Below are 24,668 nucleotides of genomic sequence, written 5' to 3'. Positions count from 1 at the left end.
GTCCGCTTGTACCGTTGCGTCAAACGAAGGACCGACCGACCTCTTGCCTCATCTCTTTGATGCGCAGCACAGCATTGAAGTTTTTGCAAATTATCTTTCAGAAAAGAGTTTTTGCAAATAATTTTGTTTATATATAAAAAAGGAGGAAGCGGTAAAGTGCAATTTGATCCTGCTTGCATTTAATTTGAACTCTCTTTTCTTAGCTTTGTTTTTGGCTTGTGTTTACCTTCCTTTCTCATTCGTACGTTTGGGACCAACATACGCTGCAAACTACCATAGACCAGAACATTCTTAGACCGTTAACTAAGAAAAGCAAGCTATTGCGATGCAGAGTAGCATCAGCTGGATGGTGTCGACCAGCTAAGCTAGGCAGCTATCGGAACCGATTTCCTTTTCTTCTCTCAATACGACAGTGTCAGAATGCATGCATAGCGAGATTTTCACTACATGCTATGCTAACTAGGTTCTTAGCATCATGTCCTTTTATGATCAAGCTCGTGGTGGTTCATGCTCAGGCTTTCTTCGCTTTCATTGCAAGGCAGAGTGGTCCCTTCGGTCTAGAAGAGATCGCATCGTCCTTGTCGCATAGTCCTTCGCAATTCGATTTTCTTTTATTTGCCCAACATATACGGCACAGTTTTTCATTTTCTACGAGACCACAAAGGCCACAAGGGATGCTTCCATTTTACCACGTAAAATTCTCTAATTTCGCTGCGGCACTAACATATGGGTGTGAGCGTCCACTGTCTTTTTTTTTAAGTAAGAGTGTCCGCTGTCAATATACACTAATTCACACAGTTGTAGGTGTAAGGAGTTTAATCTTCACTGATTTAAGCTACCTGTAGGCTTTTTTTTTTGTTTTTGCTGTTGCAAATGCATTTCCTTTCTTGCTGCAATGACAGAAGAGAGTTCCATAAAACGGCACTTTCTTATCTCATTTTAGTCGAAAGAGAGTACCATAAACGATAATCGAGAAGAGCGATGTATGGTTACTGGGGAAAAAAAATCTAGAAACACCAAAGAAAACTCATAATTTTGTCTTTTTCGAGAAAGGCTGGGTCTCCAAAAGCCATGTGTGGCAATTGGCGAGGCATAGGTTCTTTTGAGTAAGTTTCCTCCTCTGTCTTTTTTTCTGTTGAAGTATCCTTCCTTTTCATGAAAGGATAGCAAGAATTGTTCAGAAGCAGTTTCGAGAGGCCCAAACTGTCTTTGTTTCGGCAATTTTTTTCTTTAACGCTAAAAGCAAGATGGTGCTTAGCTAGGGATAGCGAGTGGTGTTTGTCGTTAGACGCATCTTTAACACGAATTCGTTAGAAGTGAGTAGGAGTTAGGACCGAGGGATCCTGTGCTGTGCATTGGCGAGTGGCGACCCAGCAAATCTCTTCAGTGTGCTCTCCCCGTCCCTGATGTGAGCTCTGAAAGCACTGTCTCCACCCTCCACCGAAACCAAAGACAAGAAGACCGTGGCGTACGACCGACGTGATATCCGCTGTATCATACCCTTGTACATTGCAGCGTCAAGCCTGCAAGCGCAAACAGAGCACTGGCTTGTGGCGCTGCTTATCTCTCCAACTGCATCGAGTCGGTAGGTCTGCGAGGCTTTGGAGAAGGCCGGCCGCGGCCGGCTGGGTCATTCTGGTTGTGAGGCCCGAGGCAGCCCACTGGGCACTGGCCTTTGCCTGGTCGAGAGCGAGGCGCGCGAAAGCGAAAGGGCCCCCACCCGCACCTCCACACCTCCAACCCGTACCGCGGGCTCCACCCCGCCCGTCCCCGTCATCGGGCCGCGGGCCCAGCAGGGCAACGGCTGGCCGCGAGCCCGGTACGGCTCGCGCAGCGCGGGCCCCCACCTACCATCCATCGGGTACAGCACAACTTGCTCCACGCGCTGCTGCTGCTCACCGGCACCCGTCTCGCTGCACGCTGGGCCCGCGCGGCCGGTGGGCTCGTCGTGTCATCCCGTGGGGTACGGCCGCGCGCGTTAGGCGAAGTGATGTGAACAGTCTTCTGGTGCGCCCCACGCACTGGCGCGTGCGCCCCGCATGCCGAACCGTTCCGGGCCATCGATACGCTAGGGTGGCCGTGTAGGTCTGTGCCCGCCCGTCGTCGTTGGGTTGGGTGCGGTAGCAAATGCTACTGTTGCTGGCCGCCTGGCGCACCGAGCGGCGTTTGACCCATTCCTTTCCCTTTTACGGGCCTGAACGGCTTAGCCGAAACGGGAGCGCGGCGACAGAGACTCGCCACCGGGCGAACCACACCCTGCCCCACCCCATTACGCACAGTCGCGGGTTGGCACCTCGCGGTCATTGATGTGCAGGCGTAACTCCTCATCCGTGATCGCCCAGCGGAGCCGAGCCCCTCTTCTTCTCCTGCGTCTCGTCTCCCTGTCACGCCGTACGCACGAACACGACCCCTGTGGATGGATCGATGGTATTCGCTCGGTCTGCTGGTCTCGTATGATCGCGTAGCGCGCACGGGGACACGAAAGCGAGGCGATCCAATCACCAATCGAAACGTCCTTGGGCCCTGGGGGGAACAACAGGGCGAGGGGGCACGATTATCCACTTCTGACACCCCGGGCCCTCGCTGTCGTTTGCGACTAAAACCTTTGATTAGCCCCACTAATCCCACCGGAGGCGTCGCGCCCGAGGCGGTACCGGCCAATAGCCCGCCTCCAGGCCCCACGACGTCAGTGGCACCCGCCCCACGTTCTCCGAACGGGTCGCCGGGTCCACGCGACGCGACCCGCCTCGCCCCGCGCCGCGACCTGACCCTGACCGGCTGACCCTGACACGGGCACCCAGCCCTGCCTGCGCTCGCTTCGGCGCTTTCCCCAGTGAGCCGCACTGCCGCTGCCGCTAATTAACCACAAGCGGCCGTCGCCTTCCCCCTCCGCTCCTCATAAAAGTTGGAGAGGTGGTGGTGGTGGTGGACACGCAGGGGGGGAGCACCCAGCGAGCAGCAGCAGCGCTGCGGCAGTAGAAAGGGGGCGCCATTACATCCCGGCACTCCCGCTCCGTTCCCATCCCGCGCCGCCGCCCGGCGAGCCTGCTCAGGTATCGCTCCCCGCCGTTCTCTGCTAGATCTGCTGCTCTTCGCCCGCTGATTCCGTGGGAGTGTGGCTAAGTGTAGCGTTCGATCGTTCCGGGGGTGGGTTGCTGCGTTGCGGCGGTGTTGGTGCTCGAATAGACGAGTTCCAGTGGGTGCTGGCGGATTTGGTGGGGTCTGTTGGTCGATTTGGCCGGTTCTAGCTCCGTGGTGAGCTGATCCGATGAGGGCTCGGCGATTTGTGCTTGCTTTTGTGACCGTCTTAGGTTTTCTAGGCTAAGCGCATAATGTGGAAATGGGAGGCTTAGTTGCTTTGCGAGATGAGGAACCTCTGTTCCTTCAGGTGTCTAGTGCTTAGTATTTGGGTTAACTGCTTGACTGATGCTCTCAAAGCCTCAACATTTGATATTGCTGTACTTCCTTCTGCTGCTTATCTGCTTGTGTGGTTTCTGATAGAATATGCTTGTGTGATTATTTCCCTCTACGCTAAGGTAAAAGGTCTGCTATGCTTGTGTGTTTTAACTGCTGAACCTTGTGTTTGAGTGTGGTTAATCGGTTGTTTAGAGGGACTACTTTTTTTCAGTGTCTTTTTTCTCTGGCCAACATATAAGGATTAGTTTTGGCATGTAATAATGTGTTAGTTAAATTGCAGACTCCACCAACAATGTAGACGTGTTCCAGACATCGGTTTGTGCCTGATGTTTGGTGTTCTCACTCAGTGTCAAGTGTGAACTCTCGGCCTTGATAACAAGTGCAAGTATGCTCAAGGATGTGTTCCATCATTGCGATAAAAGCTGCTGTTCTGTTGATCATGATCAAAGTGTTAATGGTAGCATAAAAAATGTTTAATGTGATCAAGACATTCTATTGAATAGCTATAGCTAGGAAATGATCTTCCTGAAACTAACTTCAAAAACATCACATATTGCTAGTCTTTAGTAGTAGGATTCTGTTCATCTTATGTGTAGTGTAGTGCAGTTTTGCATGGTTCTCATCTATGCGATATCTCATACTCTGGTGTTGTTCATGCATCCCTGAAGATCGTATCACGTACATTGTCTATTTCAAATGACAGTATAAATCTTGTTATACCATTATAAAAAAGGTGCCTGGATTTTATTTATTTCTTGTCTGTATATGTGTTTTAGGCTGTTACTTTTGAACGAGTAAAATAATTTTAGGTGTCTAGGAGACACCTAAATGGCCCTGCTTTGGATGATATGATCTTTCTTACATTTTCCTAACCTTCTACCTGTCCACTTTCTTTATCCAAATGAAAATGCTCAAAAATGATCAAAATGAAGAAAGCGTAAAGCCAGTAAAAATGCAATTAGTTACTCAAGTAGCCAATAAAAATGCATTCGGTTACCTAAGTAACCAATAAAAATATAATCAGTTAGTCTTATTTTCTAGTACTTGTGAAATTACATTTTCTTTCTTCTAGTTTTACTTACCTTTTCTTTTTTACCGTGTTCTGGTAGCTTAGTTCATTTCACATGGGCACAAGGTTCTATGATGTTGTGATTCTCAAGTTTCTATTTGTTATGCTAGCAATTCCTGGATGCAGCTTGGTAGCAGCTTATCTTCTATTTTTGTTACATTTTCTTTATTCTGTGTAAACTGTTGCAATTCTCCTCAGTATACAAACCTCCCTCCTGTTGCTGTTTTCTTTTTCACAGATATACAGTCAAGCAGTTTTCTTCATGTCTTGAACCCAGTTTTGATGTATTCCTGTCATGCAGTGCCCATCATGGTGAGGAAGAAGAGAACTGGCCCTGGCGGTTCCGGAGAAACTTCCGGAGAGTCTTCAGGGGCTTCTGGACAAGGTTCCTCACAGCGACCTGAGCGAACTCAACAACATGGAGGAGGACGCGGCTGGCCTCAACAGGGTGGCCGTGGTGGTGGGCAATACCAGGGCCGTGGTGGACATTATCAGGGCCGTGGAGGGCCAGGGCCACATCACCCAGGTGGTGGGCCACCTGAGTATCACCCGCGTGACTACCAGGGACGTGGTGGTGAATACCAGGGACGTGGTGGCGACTACCAGGGACGTGGTGGTGAATACCAGGGACGTGGTGGCCCCCGTCCCAGAGGTGGAATGCCGCAGCCATACTATGGCGGGCAAAGGGGAGGTAGTGTTGGACGAAATGTTCCTCCAGGTCCATCCAGAACAGTTCCCGAGCTGCACCAAGCCCCATATGTCCAGTATCAAGCCCCGATGGTTTCACCATCCCCATCGGGACCTGGCTCATCCTCACAGCCTGTGACAGAGGTGAGCTCTGGACATGTCCAGCAACAATTTCAGCAACTTTCTATTCGTGGTCAGACTTCCACAAGTCAAGAAATTCAAGTGGCACCGGCATCAAGCAAATCAGTTCGATTCCCGCTGCGCCCTGGCAAGGGCACTTATGGGGACAGGTGCATTGTGAAAGCAAACCATTTCTTTGCTGAACTTCCTGACAAAGACCTTCACCAATACGATGTAAGCTCCTCTTAAGAAGTAATTTCATGTCATTTTTTTTTGTGATTTCTGTTCATCAATCTATTGTCTTCAGGTATCTATAACGCCTGAGGTTACTTCACGTGGTGTCAATCGTGCTGTCATGGGAGAGCTTGTAACGCTGTATAGACAATCCCAATTGGGTGGGCGTCTACCTGCATATGATGGAAGAAAGAGCCTTTATACAGCTGGACCTCTGCCATTTACTTCTAGGACATTTGAAATTACCTTGCAAGATGAGGAAGATAGTCTTAGTGGTGGCCAAGGTGGGCAAAGGTATGGTATTGCTTCTGTGTCTATATTTAGGACATGTAAAACAAAATTTCATGCTGACTTCTGCCATCCCTTCTGATTCAGGCGCGAGAGAGTATTTAGGGTGGTGATCAAATTTGCTGCCCGTGCTGATCTCCACCATTTGGCTATGTTCCTAGCTGGAAGGCAAGCAGATGCTCCTCAAGAAGCTCTTCAAGTGCTTGACATTGTACTCCGTGAATTGCCTACTGCGAGGTGATATTTTAGCTAGTTGTATTTTCGTAGTTACTTTTTCCATGGCGAAATCTTATTGTACTTTTCTTGTATAGGTATTCTCCTGTTGGTAGATCATTTTATTCTCCCGACTTAGGGAGACGTCAGCAACTTGGTGAGGGTTTGGAAAGTTGGCGCGGTTTTTACCAAAGCATAAGGCCAACTCAGATGGGCCTTTCACTGAATATCGGTTAGATACTGTCACTTCAGCCTTTTCATTTCACTGCTTTTCTTTCAGTTGTCACACATGATCCATGGCAGTACCGCAGTAGTATGCTACATTCTAATTTACATGGACTAGGTGTAGTTTATGGAATCAGTATCAATCTTGTCTTAGCCTTTGATCTGTGCCCTTGCAGATATGTCATCAACTGCGTTTATCGAGCCTCTCCCTGTGATTGATTTTGTTGCCCAGCTTCTTAACAGAGATATCTCAGTTAGACCATTGTCTGATTCTGATCGCGTGAAGGTTTGGACCACTACCTTGCCTTTTTGATAGTAACTTTTGTTTATTCTTAGTTGGTGCTAAGTTACTGCCATTCCTTTTCCTCTGTAGATCAAAAAAGCCCTGAGAGGTGTGAAGGTCGAGGTCACGCACCGAGGAAACATGCGCAGAAAATATCGTATCTCTGGCCTCACTTCACAAGCAACAAGAGAGCTATCGTATGTGTGTCTTCCCTTGCTGGTATGAGCTAATAGCTTAAAGGATGATGCTCTGACATGGTTTTGTTGCTTTCTCTGTGATAGATTCCCTGTTGATGATCGTGGTACCGTGAAGACTGTAGTGCAATATTTTATGGAGACTTATGGTTTTAGTATTCAACACACCACTTTACCTTGCTTGCAAGTGGGCAATCAGCAAAGACCAAACTATCTGCCTATGGAAGTTAGTGTCTTCAACTATCTCTGTTGAAACTTATTTGCTATATTACGCTTATTCTTCAAATGTTTTCTCAATGCTACATCCAGCTTCATCATATTATCGTAATAAGTTGCTGGCTTTGAAATATGAAATATCAGGTCTGTAAGATTGTTGGAGGACAGCGTTACTCAAAGCGACTCAATGAGAAACAAATCACTGCTCTGCTGAAAGTGACCTGTCAGCGCCCTCAAGAGCGTGAGCTGGACATCTTGCAGGTGACTGTTGATCATATGTTTTGTGAAAGTTATTTCATCATTTTTGTGATCCACATCTCATGAATTCAGGTGTTTAACCATGCTGCAATTATAGCCTTTGTATAAGTTTTTTTAGCTTTTGGGCTTTGGAAGCCCTGCTTACTCATTTGCTTTTGCATTCTTTAGGGTTTAGGGACACTACTAAGTTATTGCCACTTGTAATTTTGCCCTCTTGGTTACACATTTGCCTGTATCTGAAATGATCTCTGCCTCTCTGGAATTGGTGGTAGGGTATCTACCACAGTTGTTGTATCATTAAAATGTTTTTATGAGTCATATTTTTCTGGTGAAAAGTACCACCTGTTTTATCAGAATTGTTACTGTATAATGATTAAATATAACACTGAGGTCTTATTGTTTTAGTGCCAATCAGGTGAATTGATGATTCTGACTTAAATTTTTATTTTGCCTTTCCTCCTTTTTATCAGACTGTGCATCACAATGCATACTATGAAGACCCATATGCACAGGAATTTGGTATAAGAATTGATGAACGTCTTGCAGCAGTTGAAGCTCGTGTTCTGCCACCACCAAGGGTAAGTTTATTTTCTGAAATCTAACAGCATCACTGCATTTCATTTTCCTTATTTATGCATATGTTGTGCATTGCCACTGATGTTGAATTTGTACTTTTGTGTAATTAGCTTAAATACCATGATAGTGGCCGAGAGAAGGATGTCCTGCCAAGGGTTGGCCAATGGAACATGATGAATAAGGTATGCTTGGTTAAATATGTCCTAAGAAGTCTAGATAAAATCGCTCTTCCTGTATTTCTAAATCTCCCCTTATGGTAATGTTAGGCTAGAACCATACTGAAATTAAATAAATGGAAATTTTAAATCGAGAGTGTCCTTGATTTATCAGTTTCACAAAAGCCCCCATTTAAAACTGATGCATGTTGTCAAAAGGATTTGTTGCTGAAAAAAGGGACTGAGAGATGAAAATAACTCTAATTCCGACCGGCGAGGGATGTTGCTCTGGCGGCGTTTGGTTTTTTGTAGGGGATGATTTGATATCTACCAGTCCTAAGGGGGTGGCCCCGTGGAAAGCAGTCCGGGCAGGCAAGGGCAATGCCTGGCGGGAAATCCCGCTGTTGGCGGAGGCAGTGGATGGACTGCGGCAAGAGGACGAAGTAGATAATTGTGTGGAGCATAGACTGTTTTTGCAAACTACAGAGTCATAACTAATGAGTTTATTGCCTCGCTGCTTGTGTTTGATTTAGTTTTGGTTTTGTTATCTCCTCAAAATTCCAGGATCTATCTAGCTTCACATGGAAGCATTTTTTGGGAGGGAGGAATTTTTCATTATTTACACAGAAAGCTCTATCAGGAGCTCCTGAATTGTCTGGGATTTTGCTCTCCTTTTCCCTTGGATTAACTCTCGTAGGTTGTTAGTTTAGGACCATCTTTTATGCAACACATCAACTGCAACATTAATCATTTGGGTTATGGTGTGCCATTGACAATATTATAATCTAGAGAGCATCTGTCTACCTTTTGCTTGCCTCTGTCTTCATGTTCCCCTTTGTGGTTTACTTGTTCATTTAATAATCTCGTAACTTTCTTGTGTTTACTGTTCTTTTTCTGTGTAGAAAATGGTTAATGGTGGTAGAGTCAGCAACTGGGCGTGCATTAACTTTTCTCGGAATGTGCAAGATAGTGCTGCTAGGGGCTTCTGTCATGAGCTGGCTATCATGTGCCAAATATCTGGAATGGTACGACTTTGTCCTTCAAATATCATTCATGCCCAATGTCCCTTTGGTAACTTGTGTTATTTACTCTTCATATTTCCCATTCTCCCTCTAGGACTTTGCTCTTGAGCCTGTGCTGCCACCACTGACTGCAAGGCCAGAGCATGTTGAGAGAGCATTAAAGGCACGCTATCAAGATGCGATGAACATACTGAGACCCCAGGGCAGGGAACTTGACCTGCTGATTGTAATACTGCCTGACAATAATGGTTCTCTTTATGGTAATGTTCTCTTCTGGCAGAGACACTTAAGCATTGTCCACTGAATACATTCTGTCATCAGCGTTCTTTTAATTCCTCAGGGGATCTCAAGAGAATCTGTGAGACTGATCTTGGATTGGTCTCCCAGTGTTGCTTGACTAAGCATGTTTTTAAGATGAGCAAGCAGTATCTTGCAAATGTTGCACTCAAAATAAATGTTAAGGTAAAATCTCTCAAAACCATTCCATCCTTAACTAATACCTGAATCATTTGTTTTCTCATGGTTTTCCCTATTTTTCAGGTTGGTGGAAGGAATACTGTACTTGTAGATGCTTTGACAAGGAGAATCCCCCTTGTCAGTGACAGACCAACTATTATATTTGGTGCTGATGTTACCCATCCCCATCCTGGAGAAGACTCCAGTCCTTCCATTGCAGCTGTAAGTACAAGACTTGTTACAACGATGATAGGCCAGAAGTTCTGCTGTGGAAGTTTCACCCTTTATTTTTACTATATTGTTTTCTTCCTAGGTTGTTGCTTCTCAAGACTGGCCTGAGGTCACCAAGTATGCTGGTCTAGTGAGTGCTCAAGCCCATCGCCAGGAGCTGATTCAGGATCTTTTCAAAGTATGGCAAGATCCACAAAGAGGGACAGTAACCGGTGGCATGATCAAGTATGATCTTTACTGATATAATGAGATATAGTTACGCTTCTCTGTTTTTGGATTCTGCTATATGTATAATTCTTTTGATTGTGCAGGGAACTTCTCATTTCTTTTAAGAGGGCAACTGGACAGAAACCTCAGAGGATCATATTCTACAGGTTCTTACCCTTGCATGAGCATCTCTTTTCTGATCATGATTTTCAGTATCTTAAACAGTTTTAATTTCAGGGATGGTGTCAGTGAGGGGCAGTTCTATCAAGTATTGCTGTATGAACTTGATGCCATCAGAAAGGTAAATGTAATTCCATACCATTCATCTGATGTTGTTATTCATCTTTTTCTCTCACTGTCCTTGCCAAACCATGGTTATAGGCCTGTGCATCCTTGGAGCCCAATTACCAGCCTCCAGTTACTTTTGTGGTAGTTCAGAAGCGACATCACACTAGGTTGTTTGCTAATAACCACAATGATCAGCGCACTGTTGATAGAAGTGGAAACATACTGCCTGGTTAGTTCATGGCCCACCTCCAGTTTTTTGGGCTTGGCATGTCTAATTTGAATCTGACCAGAAACTGTTTCTTTGATCTGAGTTTAGGTACCGTGGTTGATTCAAAGATTTGCCATCCTACTGAGTTTGATTTCTACCTGTGTAGCCATGCTGGCATTCAGGTTGATTCCTCATCCTCCTTTTCAATTCATCACTTGATGGATGGGCTGATTTAATGATTACTGATTGAAGCTTTTCATCTATTCAGGGAACAAGCCGCCCTGCTCATTATCATGTCCTGTGGGATGAGAACAAGTTTACGGCTGATGAGCTGCAGACTCTGACAAACAACCTGTGCTACACGTAATTATATACTGCTCCATCGATCCATTACTTTCCGCGCACTCTTGAACTGCTGCCTATTAAACATTGTTTCAACTTTTGCAGATATGCTAGGTGCACCCGCTCTGTGTCAATTGGTAAGCCTAACTTAAAAACATCAGTCTCTTTGTCTAACTCTAGACCACCCATTTGTGGATTATTCTGTCCAAATCACTTGTTGACCGTTGCTTGATTTCTTGCAGTGCCTCCGGCATACTATGCTCATCTGGCAGCCTTCCGAGCTCGCTTCTACATGGAGCCAGATACCTCTGACAGCGGGTCAATGGCAAGTGGCGCCCGTGGCCCTCCACCAGGTGGGGCACGCAGCAGCAGGGCTGCGGGAAGTGTTGCTGTTAGGCCCCTGCCCGCTCTCAAGGAGAACGTGAAGCGTGTCATGTTTTACTGCTGAGATGCTGAGCAGTGAGCAGCTTCCACCAAGGAGTATCCTGGAGTATTCCATGTACCCGCGCTATTTCGATGTTTGCAGTTTGACACCCATCTTTATGCATTCAGACTAGCCCAGTGATCTGTGGATTTTAAGTACCTGTACTGTGTTGGCAGTGTTGTGAACTCCGCTATGGGGATCTGTGGATTTCAAGTACCTGAACTGTGTTGGCAGTGTTGTGAACTATTTCTTGTAAGTTGTAGCCAGCCACACCTTAGACTGGTATGTATCGACGAACTATTTCTGTGAGGCTTGCTTGTTTGATGATAATGACCGCTTCTCTTTTCCTAAGTAGTAGTAGTTTTCTTATATCATACTATGGTCAGACGTGAGCCTGGCTGCGCGGTGCCTCCACCGAATTTGTGTCGAAACTGGATGCTTTCGTTTCTTGAATGTAAAAGGGGCACTTCCTACGTGCACCTGCTCTTGGCGACCACCAATGCTACCGGCGTGGAGATTGCTTCACGACCCTACGCAGCTCGGAGCACAAGCGCAACCTCCACCTCCATCCGTTCTTGTCCGTGAGCGAATTCATCTGTGAGAACAATTTTGGTTTGGAGTTTGGATTCGGACGTGCATTAAAACCTGCCCAGAAGCCAAACCGTAGTCCGGCACTAAAACTATGATGCTCGTGAACCTGTTGGCTGTTGCCACCCCGTCCCCACTGCAAAGTTTGCGTTGGCAGTCTCCGCCCTGCGGACGTGCTGATCCCTGCACATCCATCAGGAAGGGCGGTGACCGGTGGTCGCGTCCGGCGGCCAATTGAAGGCCTGGTTTTCACGTGCCGAATGTACACAAGCGTCATGCCCATTTGTCTTAGCTCGACTGACTGGACTGTCGACGTGATTGTACCCTGCCACCACATCGGTACTCCGAGGCCGCGCCACAGCGAAGCCTAGAGGAAAAAAAGTGACAGCACGGCCGTGCGCTGCGCTGGTGCTGCTACCTGAGCAACCGACTGGATCGGCTCCGAGTCGCGCAGTTGCACAGTGGACCTGACTTTTCTTCGTGCTACTGCTACCATCAGAGCCCAGGAGACCGTAAGCCAGTAGCCACCAACCAGTGACGCACGCCCTGTCCCGGCCGACGAGAACGCCGACGCTTTGGCCTGAGGCTCTGAGCGCGCACGCAAGGCCGCAGCATATTTCTTCTGGTACCGTAACTTTTTTTTTCCCTGTGGCTACCGTTCGCACGAGTCTATCTAGTAGAAAATTAGGCACCTTTCCAGGCGAAACGCGCGCACGCAACGCTGCGTTACGGGCAGCTTGGCGGGGTGGATCAAATGGAGTAAAATTGCGGCGTTGAAGCAGAAGAAACCGTCCAAAACCGGGGCGCACTCATTCGTTCGATGGTGTCGGAATGGCGGAGCGGCGCGGACAAGGAGACCTGACGGTCGCTCTCTGCCTCTCTCCACGGCTCCACCTGTTCATGGCGGCACCAGAAAGGCAAGCCGGGAATGCGGTCAGGGGCGGCCACCTCCTAGGAAGGCAGAGCCAAATTGCCCTCCGCCTGCGGTTTCATAGGCACGGAAGCGAGCAGCGCCTAGCGGTGGAGTGGAGAACTCAAAGCGTCAGTGCTGCCACCGCCTCTACGTCCCGGGGCTGCGTGGTGCACGGTCCCAGCAGCGCCAGCCAACTCCACCGCCGTCCACCGTCCTCTCATCTCTCTCGCGGGCGTAGCAGTCGGTCGTGCGTGATCCGGACCAGAAACAGCTTCAAAAGCCAGAGCAAGAGTGGGCCGCAGTCCACGGGCTTGTTGGAGGTTGCTGCGATGGGCTGGCTTTCCAGTTTCCACTACCCACCGTGTGCAGCCGCCCCCGCCCCCACTCCTCCGTTGAGAGCGCGCTCGGCGTCTTCCGCTTGGGCGCGTGGAGGCCGACCCCGACCTCGGAATGGGGGGAACGTGACGTCGCGGCAGCTGCGGCGCGGCTTGGCCTGCCTGCGCGGTGCGTGGAATCTCTGCTGAGACGTCAGTTCTGCCAGTCAATACACGCAAGCGCATGCTCTATCCGTTCGCTCTGCTCCCACTATTGCTATCGCCACCATCGGGAGGCCACCGTCGATCTTGTGCACGAACCGGCTACAGAAGGCTGCTGTGATGCGGCGGTGCGGTACATAGCAAGTTGTGGTACCTCCACCTCCGATCGATCCACGAGATTCAACAGGCACACAACTACCGGAGAACGTACCGAGACCGCACAAACACAAAAACCGTACGCCCGTCCGTGCCCGTTCCGACTTCTGGACCTCACCACATGCACCAGCGCTCCGCACCCGAATCTACCACGGTGCGAAGTTAACACGATACCCGGGCCACCACGTACGCTCGCGTGTGCCACGCCCTGCCCGTCCGTGTCCGTCGCCCCCGCACCGGTCCTCCTCTCTCCACAGCTACAGCCGCGTACACATGATTGCGACCCAAAAGCTGCAGCTACCCTCCAAATGCACGCATCAAGAGGCGTGCGATCAGGCATCAGGCATCGCGTTCGCGTCGCGTGCATAGGATTCTTCTTCGCCGCTCCCCTCCCTCCCTCCCTCCCTCCCTCCTCGAGCACTCTCGCCGCCCGTGACCGCGGGGCGACATGATGCCCGCGCGCCCCCCGCCCCCGCGGGCGAAGGTTCTTCACCGGACACGCCAAGCGCGCCGCGACGACGCTACAAACAAACCCGGCATCGCGTCCCAACTAACCCTCATGACGCCTAAACAAATCGCCCCAGATCCGCTGCGGCTAATCCTATATTTTATAACTACCGCTACTAGTTCACCGTAGTACGTCGCAGCCTGTCGTCGGTCCGGTCCGGTCGTGAGAAATTGTGAACTGCTATCTCTACAATATAATACACACTGCGGCTCGGCTGCCAGCCTATCCTGGTCCTGCGAGGAGGCCGAAGAACAGGACGGGGAGAGCAAGAATTCCCAGGATAGGGTTTGGCTAGCCTTTGCAGTTTGCAGCAAGTTCGAGCCGATTAGTAAATGCGGGGGATTCTCGGCTTCTCGGAGGCCGGCCAATAAAAATGGGGAGTTGCAGATAGAAGCGTCAGAGTTCACTAGATTAAACTACGAGACAGTAGTGACCTCAGCAGTTCAGCTTGGTTGATTTGACAATAGTCTGATCAGATGATCTTTCTACTTGTAATAAGGTCAAGCCTGGTCTGCAATGAGACTTGTGTAAACGATATGCCTGCCTATAGCTCTATCAGTCTATCTAACCTTTCTGACGACCCCTCTGATGTTAACTACACATGGCGGATTCTTTCCTAGCTGCTTTTGCCATCACAAAGTCCTGCAGCCATCTGCGTCCCTGCAGCTTCCTCCAATAATTCTCTCCTTTTCGGATTGGCTTTTCCAGTGGAGCACCTGTACTTGCGACCGACCCTTTATCTCGACGGCACCCTCATCATCGTCAGATCACGGACAGCACACGAGACAAAAGTAAAGGCTAGCTGTTGATCGCGGCGGCTCTTTTTTCCCTTTCCTCCCACGAATCATTGGGGAAAATCGCAGGCGCTTTTGCGGGCGAGATCGCGATCGGGCTTTTTACGGAAGCTGCCCCTGTCGGCCTCGGCTGTCGCCGCCGGCCGGCCGTCGACGTCGTCCTCAGCGCGGCAGTACGGAAAGAGTTGCCACAATAATTCCGGCAACCACCGCGCGCGGACGACGGCGCGCGAGGCGTCGAAGAGGAAAGCCAAATCTTCCACAAATGCGTGCGTCGACGTTGACGCCATCAGGAGCCACGGCCAAACGGCGAATCTAGCAGTTTGGCTCAAAGACATTCCGTTGCTGACTTCCGAGTCTTTGCTGAGAGGTGTATGTACCAAACGCCAATGACCAAACCACCATACCAGCTCTTGTCCTTCTATTCCATATCAAGTCCTATCCTATATATACATCCCTTCAGCCCATCGCTCATGCATGCAAGTGTGCACGTACTGTGTGTTGTTCTAAGTTCCGGCTCAAAACTCTAGGAACTGTTTCTAGGATAAAATGCAGATCGAGTTTTATCGTGAACATTTTCGGATTTTTTTAAAATGAAATGCAGGTATTAGAATAATATTTTGGTACATATATGTGCACACATCATGCATGAACTTGAGAAGAGAGGGAGAATTATTGGATGTACAGAGATACCTCCCATTAGCAATACCGAATTATTCATACTACGATTGCATGAGTAGGGATCCACACAATAATAGCATCTCAGAATATTGTTCAGTCGGAAATGATTGGTATATCGGTGAGAAGAAAGATTGCAATGATTTGCGCTGCCCATACTGTGGTGTGCCTGAGCTAGTCCGGCGTGCATGCACGAGGCGATCGAAAGCTACATTCCTATCGCGCGCTCTCTGTCCAACGTAAGAGAGACAACACACAACCAAGCGGCGGCAGCAGCAAGCACAAGCACGAGCTTAGCGAGAAGCTAATAAGCCGCACAGTGCGCTGTGCATATAAGCCAAGCGCTAGGCGGTCACGGGCAGCAGGAAGGCATCTTTTGCCCTAGAGATCATTATCCTGTGTGTGCAGATCAAAGTGAGGAACATAATATATGTAGCTAAAAGTATCATATGTGCAGCAAATTTAATAGGAGTTGTACAGGGTACTTTATCTACAGTATGCTCTCACTATGGAAAACGTATAAGAGTACTGTGAAGAAAAAAGAAAAATGAACCTAGTTATGTGCCATATATGCACCCTGTCAAGTTAATTAGTTAATGTACCGTTTCCTATAGCAAATGTATGAGGGTGATCTGCAGATCAAATTAGATCGAACACCTTTTATTTTTTTACCAAGAATATCTCTAGAAATAATTATCTTTTCAAATAGAAAAGGTTACATGTTATGATTTGCTTTCAGGATGAACCTACTCCGATCATTTTTACGTTACCAATTTTTATGATATTTTTTGCTGCTCATAGTCAAATTAAAGTAAAAATATGTGACTTAAGACAAATTTAAAAGTAGCTATGGGACAGAGGGAGTATATTTTTTTATAATCACAAGATATGTCTCATGGCTTACATATGGGTATTAGTTTTGGCAAGTTATTTTAATGCCCATTTAAAAACAAAATAATTATATGATACAACAGGCGTATTATTTTTTTGTTGAATCGAGAAATTTTAGCTCTGTTAAAAAGAAATTATAATCTATCAGAGACTCTGATAACTGTCATGCATGATGCCAAGTCTCCTGGCAGAAAACCATATGAAATCAGATTATTGTGAAAAATATTAAATTTGGTTCACCATTATGTATCCTTGCATGTATGATCAAATGAATAGAATTCGATGTTCAATCACAAAAAAGAAATTAATAGCTCAGAAGCTAAAAAAAATTCATGTGCACTGGAGGTATACACATAATGGATGCCTTTTCCTGGTAAATGAACTTCAAAGTATATTGGAAAAGATGGAGATCGATCAGTGGTGAGTGCTGACTCAGTGCTTGACAATGCATATCCAGGCAGAAAAATATACTAACAAGAAAACAGCATGAATTTGAGCTAGCATGATTAATGGCAATATGGCATTGTAAGGGGAATATTGTTTTGCTACAAGAGAAAAGGGAATAAAAACAACAGAAGGTTGGGAAAATGAAGCAAATTAAGCTTCACATCACCCCCATTAAGCTAGCGACAAACATCCTTATTGGTTCTATCACCAGAAGCTATACTTAATCCAACAAAGATTATCCAACTACAAGGAAGGGAAAACCAACAAGAACAAGAGACCAGCATGAACACCAACCCCCCACCACGAGCAAAGGGGTCATCACATGCGCCCAGCTCGCACTAGCTTACTCCATTAGTCAGAGAAGACGCATCTTTCTCTCTCACCCAAGGTCCCCGCCTTCAGATATCCCATGCGCATGAACTCACCCATGCGATTCAGCTGCTAACTTGCCACTACGCTATATATCCTTACTCCTCTCCTTGCATCTGCTTGATCAAGTTTCCGGCTGCTTACTGTGCGAGCTTATGCCTTGTGAAAGCTCGATGGGTCGGTCATGGCATCCTGCCGCCGTTGAAGGACGAGGCCGACTTCATCTCGGCCTCCAGTGAGCTCATGTCGCTGCTGCTCTGGTGGTCCCCCCTGGGCGTCGATATCCCGCGCACGATGCCGCCTCCGCCCACGCCGAGGAAGTCCCGCGTCATGTCGCCGCCGCCCTGGCCGAACTTCACCTCGTGATGCTCCATGTCGCACAGCTGCCTCGGATCAAACATCCCCGCGCCGCCGCCGCCGCCGCCGCCGCCGTTGCTGCCTCCGAAAATTCCCGCGGCGCCGACGCCGCCTCCAGCGAGCGAGTTCATCAGGTCGTTCAGGTTCGCCTCGCTCTGCTCCATGTGCGGCGTCGCCGGCCGGCCGTGAGGGGAAGACCCGACGAAGCCTCGGAACATGGACGCCGCGCCGTTGGCGCTCGAGGTGGCGCCCATCTGCGCCGCCTTCTGGAGCAGAGCGGTCGCCGACATCTGCGGCAGCATGGTGGACTGATCGCCGTAGAGCCCCGGCGTTGGAACATGGTCTCCACCGCCAACAAAGTTCCCGCCGAAAATCCCCGCTGCCGATGCCTCCGAACCACCGCCGCCGCCTGCCCCGCCGCTGAACTGGTCATTGTTCATGAGGCCCTGGCTTGCATGCTCGTGGCTAGACCCCGAGCTGTTGCCATTGTTAGCAAAGAAGCCCAGGTTGAAGAGGCCTGGCGCCGAACCGCCGGGGCCCCCGGCGCCATTGCCTTGGAGGTCGGGCAGCTGCATGAGTCCATGGAACGGCTTGGTCTGCATGAACGAGTGGGGCCCGTTGCCCCCGTCGTCGCCAAAGTCCTGCCCCGCCGCCGCCGCAGCCGCGTTGAGGAAGAACGCCGCCGACGAGGGCGGGGCCTGCGGCGGCGGGCGGAAGGCGGACGCGCCGGAGGCGGGCGACAGGAGGTGGTCGAGGCGCGCGGCGATGCTGCTGCCGCCGCCGCCGGCCGTGGCGGCGAGGCGGAGGAGCTCCGGTGACGGGTGGTGGTGATGGTGGTGGTGGTGGTGGCCGCCGTCCTGGAGCGTGGAGGTGAGGTTGGAGCCCACCTGCGAGAGGCTGAGCGCCATGTTGCCCGCGTTCGTGGCGCCGTAGAGGTGGCCGGTTAGGCTGCTGAGGCTCGTCGGCGGCAGCCGCGCGCTCTCCTGCGCGAGCGCGTCGCAGAACGCCCTGTGGGTGATGAAGCTGTCCCTCCTACACGAACGCATCCACGGATTAGATACATCATTCACGCATGCGCCATAGCTAGGTCAGAAGCAGGCTGCAGGCAGGCAGACGATCGCATGAACCCGAGGCACGCAGTGAAAATGCACAGTAAAGGTTGATGCGACAAGTAAGCATGCAGGTTTCGTAGGAAAACGGCAGGCGCAGGGCAGGGCGCCAGGGCGCAGGCGCATGCAAGCATGGCCCATGTCACGCTAGAGACGGCGCGGGCACCGAGGGGAACAGCGGCATCTCGGGTTAGGATACTGTTTCTGATGGACATGTGAACGCTGCAACTGGACGCATGCATGCTGATGCTGTGCCACTGAATGTTATGTTTGCAGCTGGGATTCATGAATCTGAACAGTGTCTCATTGTCTCTCTCTTCCTTTGTAGTTGTAGGCTCTGTATTTTCGGCTTTTCGGCTTTTGTGGATGTAAATAAGAGTTTGCAGTATTTATGTCATCTGGATGAGTTTGTTTTCTAATGATGCTGAAGACTACTATTACCTGAACCATGGTGTCATGGTTTGTCTGATAGCACTGGTCAAAGGTGTTTGGTAACCATGCAGAAATGAACCAGCAGCTAGCGTCACCACAAAGCCAGCTCAAGATCCCAGAAACCCTTGTCAATCAAAGTATGGAAAAAAAGGGAGATATGATGGATGGCTTTGCCATGCTTTATAAGTATGCCCCACGTATATAGGTTCCCACTAGTAGGAAGCTTCAAAAGAAAAAGGCAGCGAGACATAGGCATCAGAACTGTCATGCACACGAACACACACACCAAGGAGATCGGAAAACTTTGTGGAGCTGGCAAGCTCACTTCCCAAGGGACCAGGACAGAGTAAAAAAAAATGCCATGTCAATTAGAATTAACCTAGGAGTAGCTAGGCCTTAATCAAAATCACTCTCCTACAATAAAACAGAACGTGTGGAATCATAGGATTCCTAGCAGCAAACAGTGGAAGAAATACTCTTCAACAACTCAAGCGGCGGCCATTAATGCAACTCCTGTTGATGCTCACCTCCCATATATGCTTAGTTCCTATTGGGAGAATTTTTGCCATGCCCATGAAAGGGAGGAGTGAGAGTGACCACACCACTTTGGGACATGTTTAACTCCACCCATAAATGAACAGTGCCTCAAAGTTACACCTAGGTGATGCATGCATGACCGAGGGCATGCTGTGAGGGCATGGCAACGTATCCATGGAAAGGTGTGGACCTGGCCTGGCTCACTGGCACGGCCAACGAACGGCTCTGCCACATCTAGACAGCGGCCAACTCACGTGAGAACAAGCCAGGCTTACATGGCATCCAAGTGATTCAGTAGAGAGAGAGAGAGTGAGAGCCTGCTGCTCCTTACAATTTGACTGCTCCTGACAGGATGGACCAGTAAAAATGTGGGTCTACAGGGTCGGTAACAACATAGGCACATGCATATCTGTGTAAATGTGATGTGTAACGCTGTGACGAATTAGTTCAGACTTCAGAAAGAAAGAAAAATAAAATACTGTGACGAGTGCTTGGCGAGACAGAAGGAGAGAGTTTGCCGGCTCCTGCTTCCCTAGGAGGGAAGAGTCAGGGAAAGGGAAACATCATCACCACGGCCAAAAAGCTCAAAAAGAAGCCATTTCACGTGCGAGCAGTCCTCTCCTCCCCCAGCACTCTCTCCCTCCCCCACCCACGGCGGGTGGATAGATCTCTTCGTCTTTCTAGCTCATCAGCAGCCATGTCAGCCGAGAACCAAAAACTACTATGCCTACAGGCAGGCGCCATGCCATGTCGCCGCGCGCGAGCCCAAACAAAACCCTAACCCTAAAGAAGGCCAAACCGTGGAACGTTCCTAATACTTTACTCGCTCGCCCGAATCCGAGCGGCATAAGCTAGCGGACAGCCACAACAGGCTCATGCAGCAGCTAGCTAGTGCAAAACCCCATGACGATGCCATGCCTACATACCTGTCTCTCTGGCCATATGATGCGGCGATCATGATCCATGAACAGGCTCTATATATCTATATATGTGTATATACAAAGATACAAATGCAGCTAAACATAGCAGGCTATAGGAGTGTGCAGTGATCGATCGGCATGAAGAATGGAGCGAGCGAGGTCACGTACCGGGAGAAGAGGGTGCCGCAGTCGCAGCGGTACTCGCGGGTGCCGCAGATCTTGGAGTGCGCCTTCCAGTCCGACTGCACGGCGTAGCGCTTGGAGCACTTGTCGCACTTCCACTTCTTCTCGCCGTGCTTGCGGCAGAAGTGCTTCTTGATGCCCGTCAGGTCGCCGAGGGCGCGGGACGGGTCGTGGTGGACGCACGTCGGCTCCGGGCACAGGTACACGCGGCGGCGCTGCGCCTGCAGCGGGTTCTTCTGCTTCAGCTTCCACGGCAGGTTGTGCCCGCGGCGGTGGAGCTGCAGGTTCTGCTCCCGCTGGAACCCCTTGTTGCACACCTCGCACACGAACCGGTTCGTCGCCAGCAGCGTCTTGGGAGACAGCGCGATCACCTCAGCGTCGGGGTCTAACAAAGGGAGAGGAGAAATCAAAACACAAGCCAAGTTAGTAGCTATGTATATGGACAGCATTGCATCAAGGTGTGCATAACACTTCGCAATGATTATCAAGAAGACATGTTTTGATGGATCGGACTGGTGCATGCATGATGATGGATCGGAGTAGACAAAGAGAAGGATAAATTCACTGCTTCAAACAATTTGAAGTGGATTAGCTAGAAGAAGATAGTAGAAAAGAGCACAACACGGTGTTTATGTATTGATTGAGTCTTATTAATTATTTCGATGGAATTATTGTTCCATGCGGGAGTTACTAGTATTTTGCTTATAAGTTAGGCACACATGATTAAGAAATGATGGTGGGAGCTAGTACTGATGATATTGTAATTTGGGGGAAGATATTTGTTTTCTGTTTCCCCTTCCTCTCGGGCGTGATGAGCTGTGGCGGCACGGTAGAGACAAAACTGGGACATGGAGAGGGAATATCTGCAAGAGAGTTTTGGGAAGAACAAGTTTGCGGGAAGAGATATAGAGAACAAAGGAATCGACATGGATTGTGCCATGACTCCTATTTGCTTCTCATAATTGGGGGAAGAACTAACCGAGTAACAGCTCATGCATGCACATGGAATCTTGGGAGATAAACTGATTTTGTTTGTTTCTTGACAAACATATGGACATATGTTCCTTTTTAAAATTTCTTTATAAGAAAACAGCTGGTAGAAGAGTTTGAATTTTTCAGCCGGTTAGTCTGATTAAAACGTGAGATAATTTGAGAAGAACACAGAAAAGGAAAAGGAAAAAAAAAGTCTAGGAGGAAGAGCACCATGAATGAAGTCTACTCATACTTTCCATTCTCCACCTGAATTAATTCTCACTCTCAGGTGTGAGTACAGAGCTTTAAATGAAGTATTGATTGACAGGTGCAAACCGAAGCCCAAACTCTTCAAGCCTGCTCCTTGCTTTGCAGCGAAGGTAGGGAGGGGATCCGTGGAACCACTAGGTGGGCAGGAGAGAAACCAAGAACTCGAGAAATTGTTATTATTTCATAAAATTCAGTTTCCAGCAAAACACAGGCTAGCTGTAGCTTGCACATATCTGTTGGAAAACCAGGCAACAATTCTCTGGACTATTACGCAGTAGTGCAGAGATCGAGTAGTAATTCCGAATCAAGAACTAACCAGAGAAAACACAAGCAAGAAATTAACCGCAGAGAAATGGATGGAAAGAGAAACCGGGTGCATGTGAGAGAGAGGAAGATGCTCCTACTGCCAGCATCCAAATCATAAAACTCCAATCGATCCAGACGAGATCTCGAAGCAGGCATGTGTGCAGTGTGCATGCACGACTGGAATCCAGAAAAAGGTAGTACTTGCGATTCACCTGGCAAAGTTCTCTTCTTCTTGGGCGGTGGCTGCGCCGCCGCCGCCGGCGCGCCTTGGCCGGTCGCCGGAGCGGGCGCGGCACCTGCCACGCCGGGCAGCGCCGCTGCCAACTGCTGCTGCTGCGGTGATATCAGCGGCTTAATCTGGTCTTGCTGGTCCCCGTCCCTAATCCCGAAGAACGCCGCCGCCGCCGCAGCCGATGAATTCGATGCCATCGCCTCCCGATTTATCCTCGCACCAACTCGAACACGCCAAAAGAGCTTCTCCTCCCCGGTCGCTTTGGCCCGTTGCTAGGATTGGCAGTGTTCCTCGTCCTTCCCCTTCGCTGCGAACAAGCAAGAGTTCCCAAAGTGAGATATCGCGATTAACGAGGGCAACAAAGCGAGTATCGCCAGGAAACAAGACACACACACAGCCACAGCACGCGAGCAGGCGACCATGGGAGAAAGATGAGGAGGATTTTGCTGTTCCTCCGGAGACAAATCGAGAAGGAGCCCGACAGAAACAAGGAGAAAGAGCGAAAGGAGAGGCCCCAGAATTCCTGAGCTAGTGATGGCTATACCTCCCTCATATGTATGCGCTTGGAATTGATCTGAAACAAGAAACGAATCGACAAGGCGCCGAGAAAAACTCCAAGGCATCGGCCGCTTAGGACTCTTCCGAGATTAACAAAAGAACAAAGTGGACAGGGAAATCCAAACAAACAGTTGCACTCAAAACAAGTAAAAAAGCAAAACAACAAAAGCTCGCAAACACCCACACCCACAAACTCGTATATGACACAAACATACAGAGAGACAGATACATATTTAACAAAAAAAATAGAGGGGATTTGTTTCTTCTCTATACCTCACTCTCCCTACTACTGCAGCTGCTCCTCTTGCTTGCTCTTGCTACAGAGGAGGAGATAGCAGTGGAGGAGAGAGGATGGAGGAGGCTAAGAAGGTTGTTGTCTCATTTCTTTCTTCATTTCCTTGTCATACTTTTCCTTCTCTCTCTTCTCTCCCCCTCTCCTGCTGCTTTCCTCTCCCACACTCTTATATGCCCCACTAGAAATCAATTTCTGGAATTTCCCCCGTGTCCTTTCCAAGGCCTATGCACACCAGGGAAATATGCAGGAGAGGCGAGAGGGAGTATTTTTATATACAACTCGGAGCTAGAGAGAGGAGAAAGACTGAGAGAGGGGTACAGCGGATGGGAGCGGGGGGGCAAGCTCACGCAGGCAAGCGGTGTCGTGAAGCGTCTGAGGATTGGGTCCACCCACTGCGTGGGGCTTACCTCTCAACATCACTCACACGCACATACGCGCAAACTTTTCCCTGGGGTTGTTTGGCTTTTTAGATGTTTATGAGCTGCAAGCGTGCATTTACGTGCGTGTTTCATGTCCTTGCTAATGCACCAAAGGAGTACTCATTAATAGTACTCTAATTTCTGTTAGATCCATGAGCTTTTTGTTAGTATTTGTTTGCACGCATACGCTCTCGTGTTTATGACTCAAAATGATAACTACAAAACGTTATCGTATATTACGTTACATACGTGTGATTATTGATGAGAGTTGTCTTGGACACGGGAGCATATGTGCTAAGGAAGTGATCCATATAACATGGATACCAACTTATGTCCTATTAATACACTCTAACAATTTGAGTTGTCTATTTCTCTAGGACACGTATAAAGTTTCTTTGCTTATATGGCTAGGATTAGCATCTACCTACTTTTGGTTTATATCCAACCAATTCATGCATAGTGTGCAACTTCTTACGTGTTCATGACAACTTAGTGAGCTGCACCATAAATTCATTAATTTTCTATTTTAGATTATATATTCTACTACAAAATAATCACATAGTTGCTATTCATTCAAGTAGCATATGTATATATAGGTAGATAAAGCAGCATATTTTGTTTGAAATCTTAATTCCTAGAAGCAGAAATTATCGAACTAATTATTTTTTTATGTTGCTATGTTGTGGTAGAAGGTATACACTATCATGTTGACACTATATGTACATACATAATGCCCTGATGATAGTATCAATGAAGATATGAAAACATCGTGTTTGATCTTCCAATACAACAAAGAATACAGTAGATAGAAGGCAATGTAGGATCAATGGTATCCATTATGTCTCTTAGATAAACATTTTGCATGAGCACGACCAGTACTAGCATCTATGTAATATTATTCCGGCCATATTAAATCAAGCAACTCTTCAAAAGATTAATTGAATAACGTATATTGTTACCTTGATTGACATACATGAACAACTACACGTTCCAATGCAGTACATGTATACTTCCAAGCATGTTTGTACAAACCTTTCTGTTCTGTTCAGGATCGTTAATATTGCTGATGATAGCAACCCGCAAAC

The 24,668-nt window shown here is 48.5% G+C and overlaps 2 protein-coding genes across 3 annotated transcripts in view; one reads left to right on the top strand and one right to left on the bottom strand.

Annotated features, from left to right (window-relative positions):
• The window catches only part of LOC101763865 (protein argonaute 1B), a 13,852-nt gene extending 2,388 nt beyond the window's left edge, over positions 1-11,464 (top strand). The window contains exons 1-23 of one of the 2 annotated variants that reach the window (XM_004976457.4): positions 2,888-3,053; positions 4,788-5,527; positions 5,601-5,821; positions 5,903-6,052; positions 6,127-6,260; positions 6,430-6,539; positions 6,627-6,733; positions 6,818-6,956; positions 7,091-7,207; positions 7,675-7,782; positions 7,891-7,962; positions 8,838-8,960; positions 9,052-9,217; positions 9,298-9,419; positions 9,498-9,635; positions 9,727-9,869; positions 9,956-10,018; positions 10,089-10,152; positions 10,233-10,368; positions 10,456-10,529; positions 10,616-10,710; positions 10,795-10,826; positions 10,932-11,464. In XM_004976457.4, coding sequence (XP_004976514.1) covers positions 4,796-5,527; positions 5,601-5,821; positions 5,903-6,052; positions 6,127-6,260; positions 6,430-6,539; positions 6,627-6,733; positions 6,818-6,956; positions 7,091-7,207; positions 7,675-7,782; positions 7,891-7,962; positions 8,838-8,960; positions 9,052-9,217; positions 9,298-9,419; positions 9,498-9,635; positions 9,727-9,869; positions 9,956-10,018; positions 10,089-10,152; positions 10,233-10,368; positions 10,456-10,529; positions 10,616-10,710; positions 10,795-10,826; positions 10,932-11,137 — 3,252 coding nt within the window. In that variant the 5' untranslated portion in view covers positions 2,888-3,053; positions 4,788-4,795 and the 3' untranslated portion in view covers positions 11,138-11,464. Of the gene's footprint in view, positions 1-2,887; positions 3,054-4,787; positions 5,528-5,600; positions 5,822-5,902; positions 6,053-6,126; positions 6,261-6,429; positions 6,540-6,626; positions 6,734-6,817; positions 6,957-7,090; positions 7,208-7,674; positions 7,783-7,890; positions 7,963-8,837; positions 8,961-9,051; positions 9,218-9,297; positions 9,420-9,497; positions 9,636-9,726; positions 9,870-9,955; positions 10,019-10,088; positions 10,153-10,232; positions 10,369-10,455; positions 10,530-10,615; positions 10,711-10,794; positions 10,827-10,931 lie in introns of those variants that run through there. The other variant, XM_004976456.4, reaches the window with a different exon arrangement.
• Positions 11,465-16,664: 5,200 nt separating this feature from the next.
• On the bottom strand, positions 16,665-23,413 carry LOC101763458 (protein indeterminate-domain 5, chloroplastic). The gene is made up of 4 exons (XM_004976455.4): positions 23,143-23,413; positions 22,292-22,618; positions 20,517-20,916; positions 16,665-18,382 (listed from the first exon to the last, which is right to left on the bottom strand). The coding sequence occupies exons 2-4, from the start codon at positions 22,506-22,508 to the stop codon at positions 17,176-17,178; spliced, it is 1,824 nt and encodes a 607-aa protein (XP_004976512.1). The 5' UTR covers positions 22,509-22,618; positions 23,143-23,413; the 3' UTR covers positions 16,665-17,175.
• Positions 23,414-24,668: the final 1,255 nt, after the last annotated feature.

This window comes from Setaria italica, chromosome VII (assembly GCF_000263155.2).
Source record: "Setaria italica strain Yugu1 chromosome VII, Setaria_italica_v2.0, whole genome shotgun sequence".
Taxonomy (NCBI): domain Eukaryota; kingdom Viridiplantae; phylum Streptophyta; class Magnoliopsida; order Poales; family Poaceae; genus Setaria; species Setaria italica.
This window is presented reverse-complemented; position numbering and strand designations above follow the sequence as displayed.

Bases quoted from the DNA above. Each gene is read 5' to 3' on its own strand.
- LOC101763458 (XM_004976455.4), bottom strand. From the start codon at position 22,508: ATGGCATCGAATTCATCGGCTGCGGCGGCGGCGGCGTTCTTCGGGATT. The intron at 20,917-22,291 runs GTGAATCGCAAG...TCCCTTTGTTAG, and splicing joins GAAGAAGAGAACTTTGCCAG to ACCCCGACGCTGAGGTGATC. The intron at 18,383-20,516 runs GTACGTGACCTC...GCGTTCGTGTAG, and splicing joins TGCGGCACCCTCTTCTCCCG to GAGGGACAGCTTCATCACCC.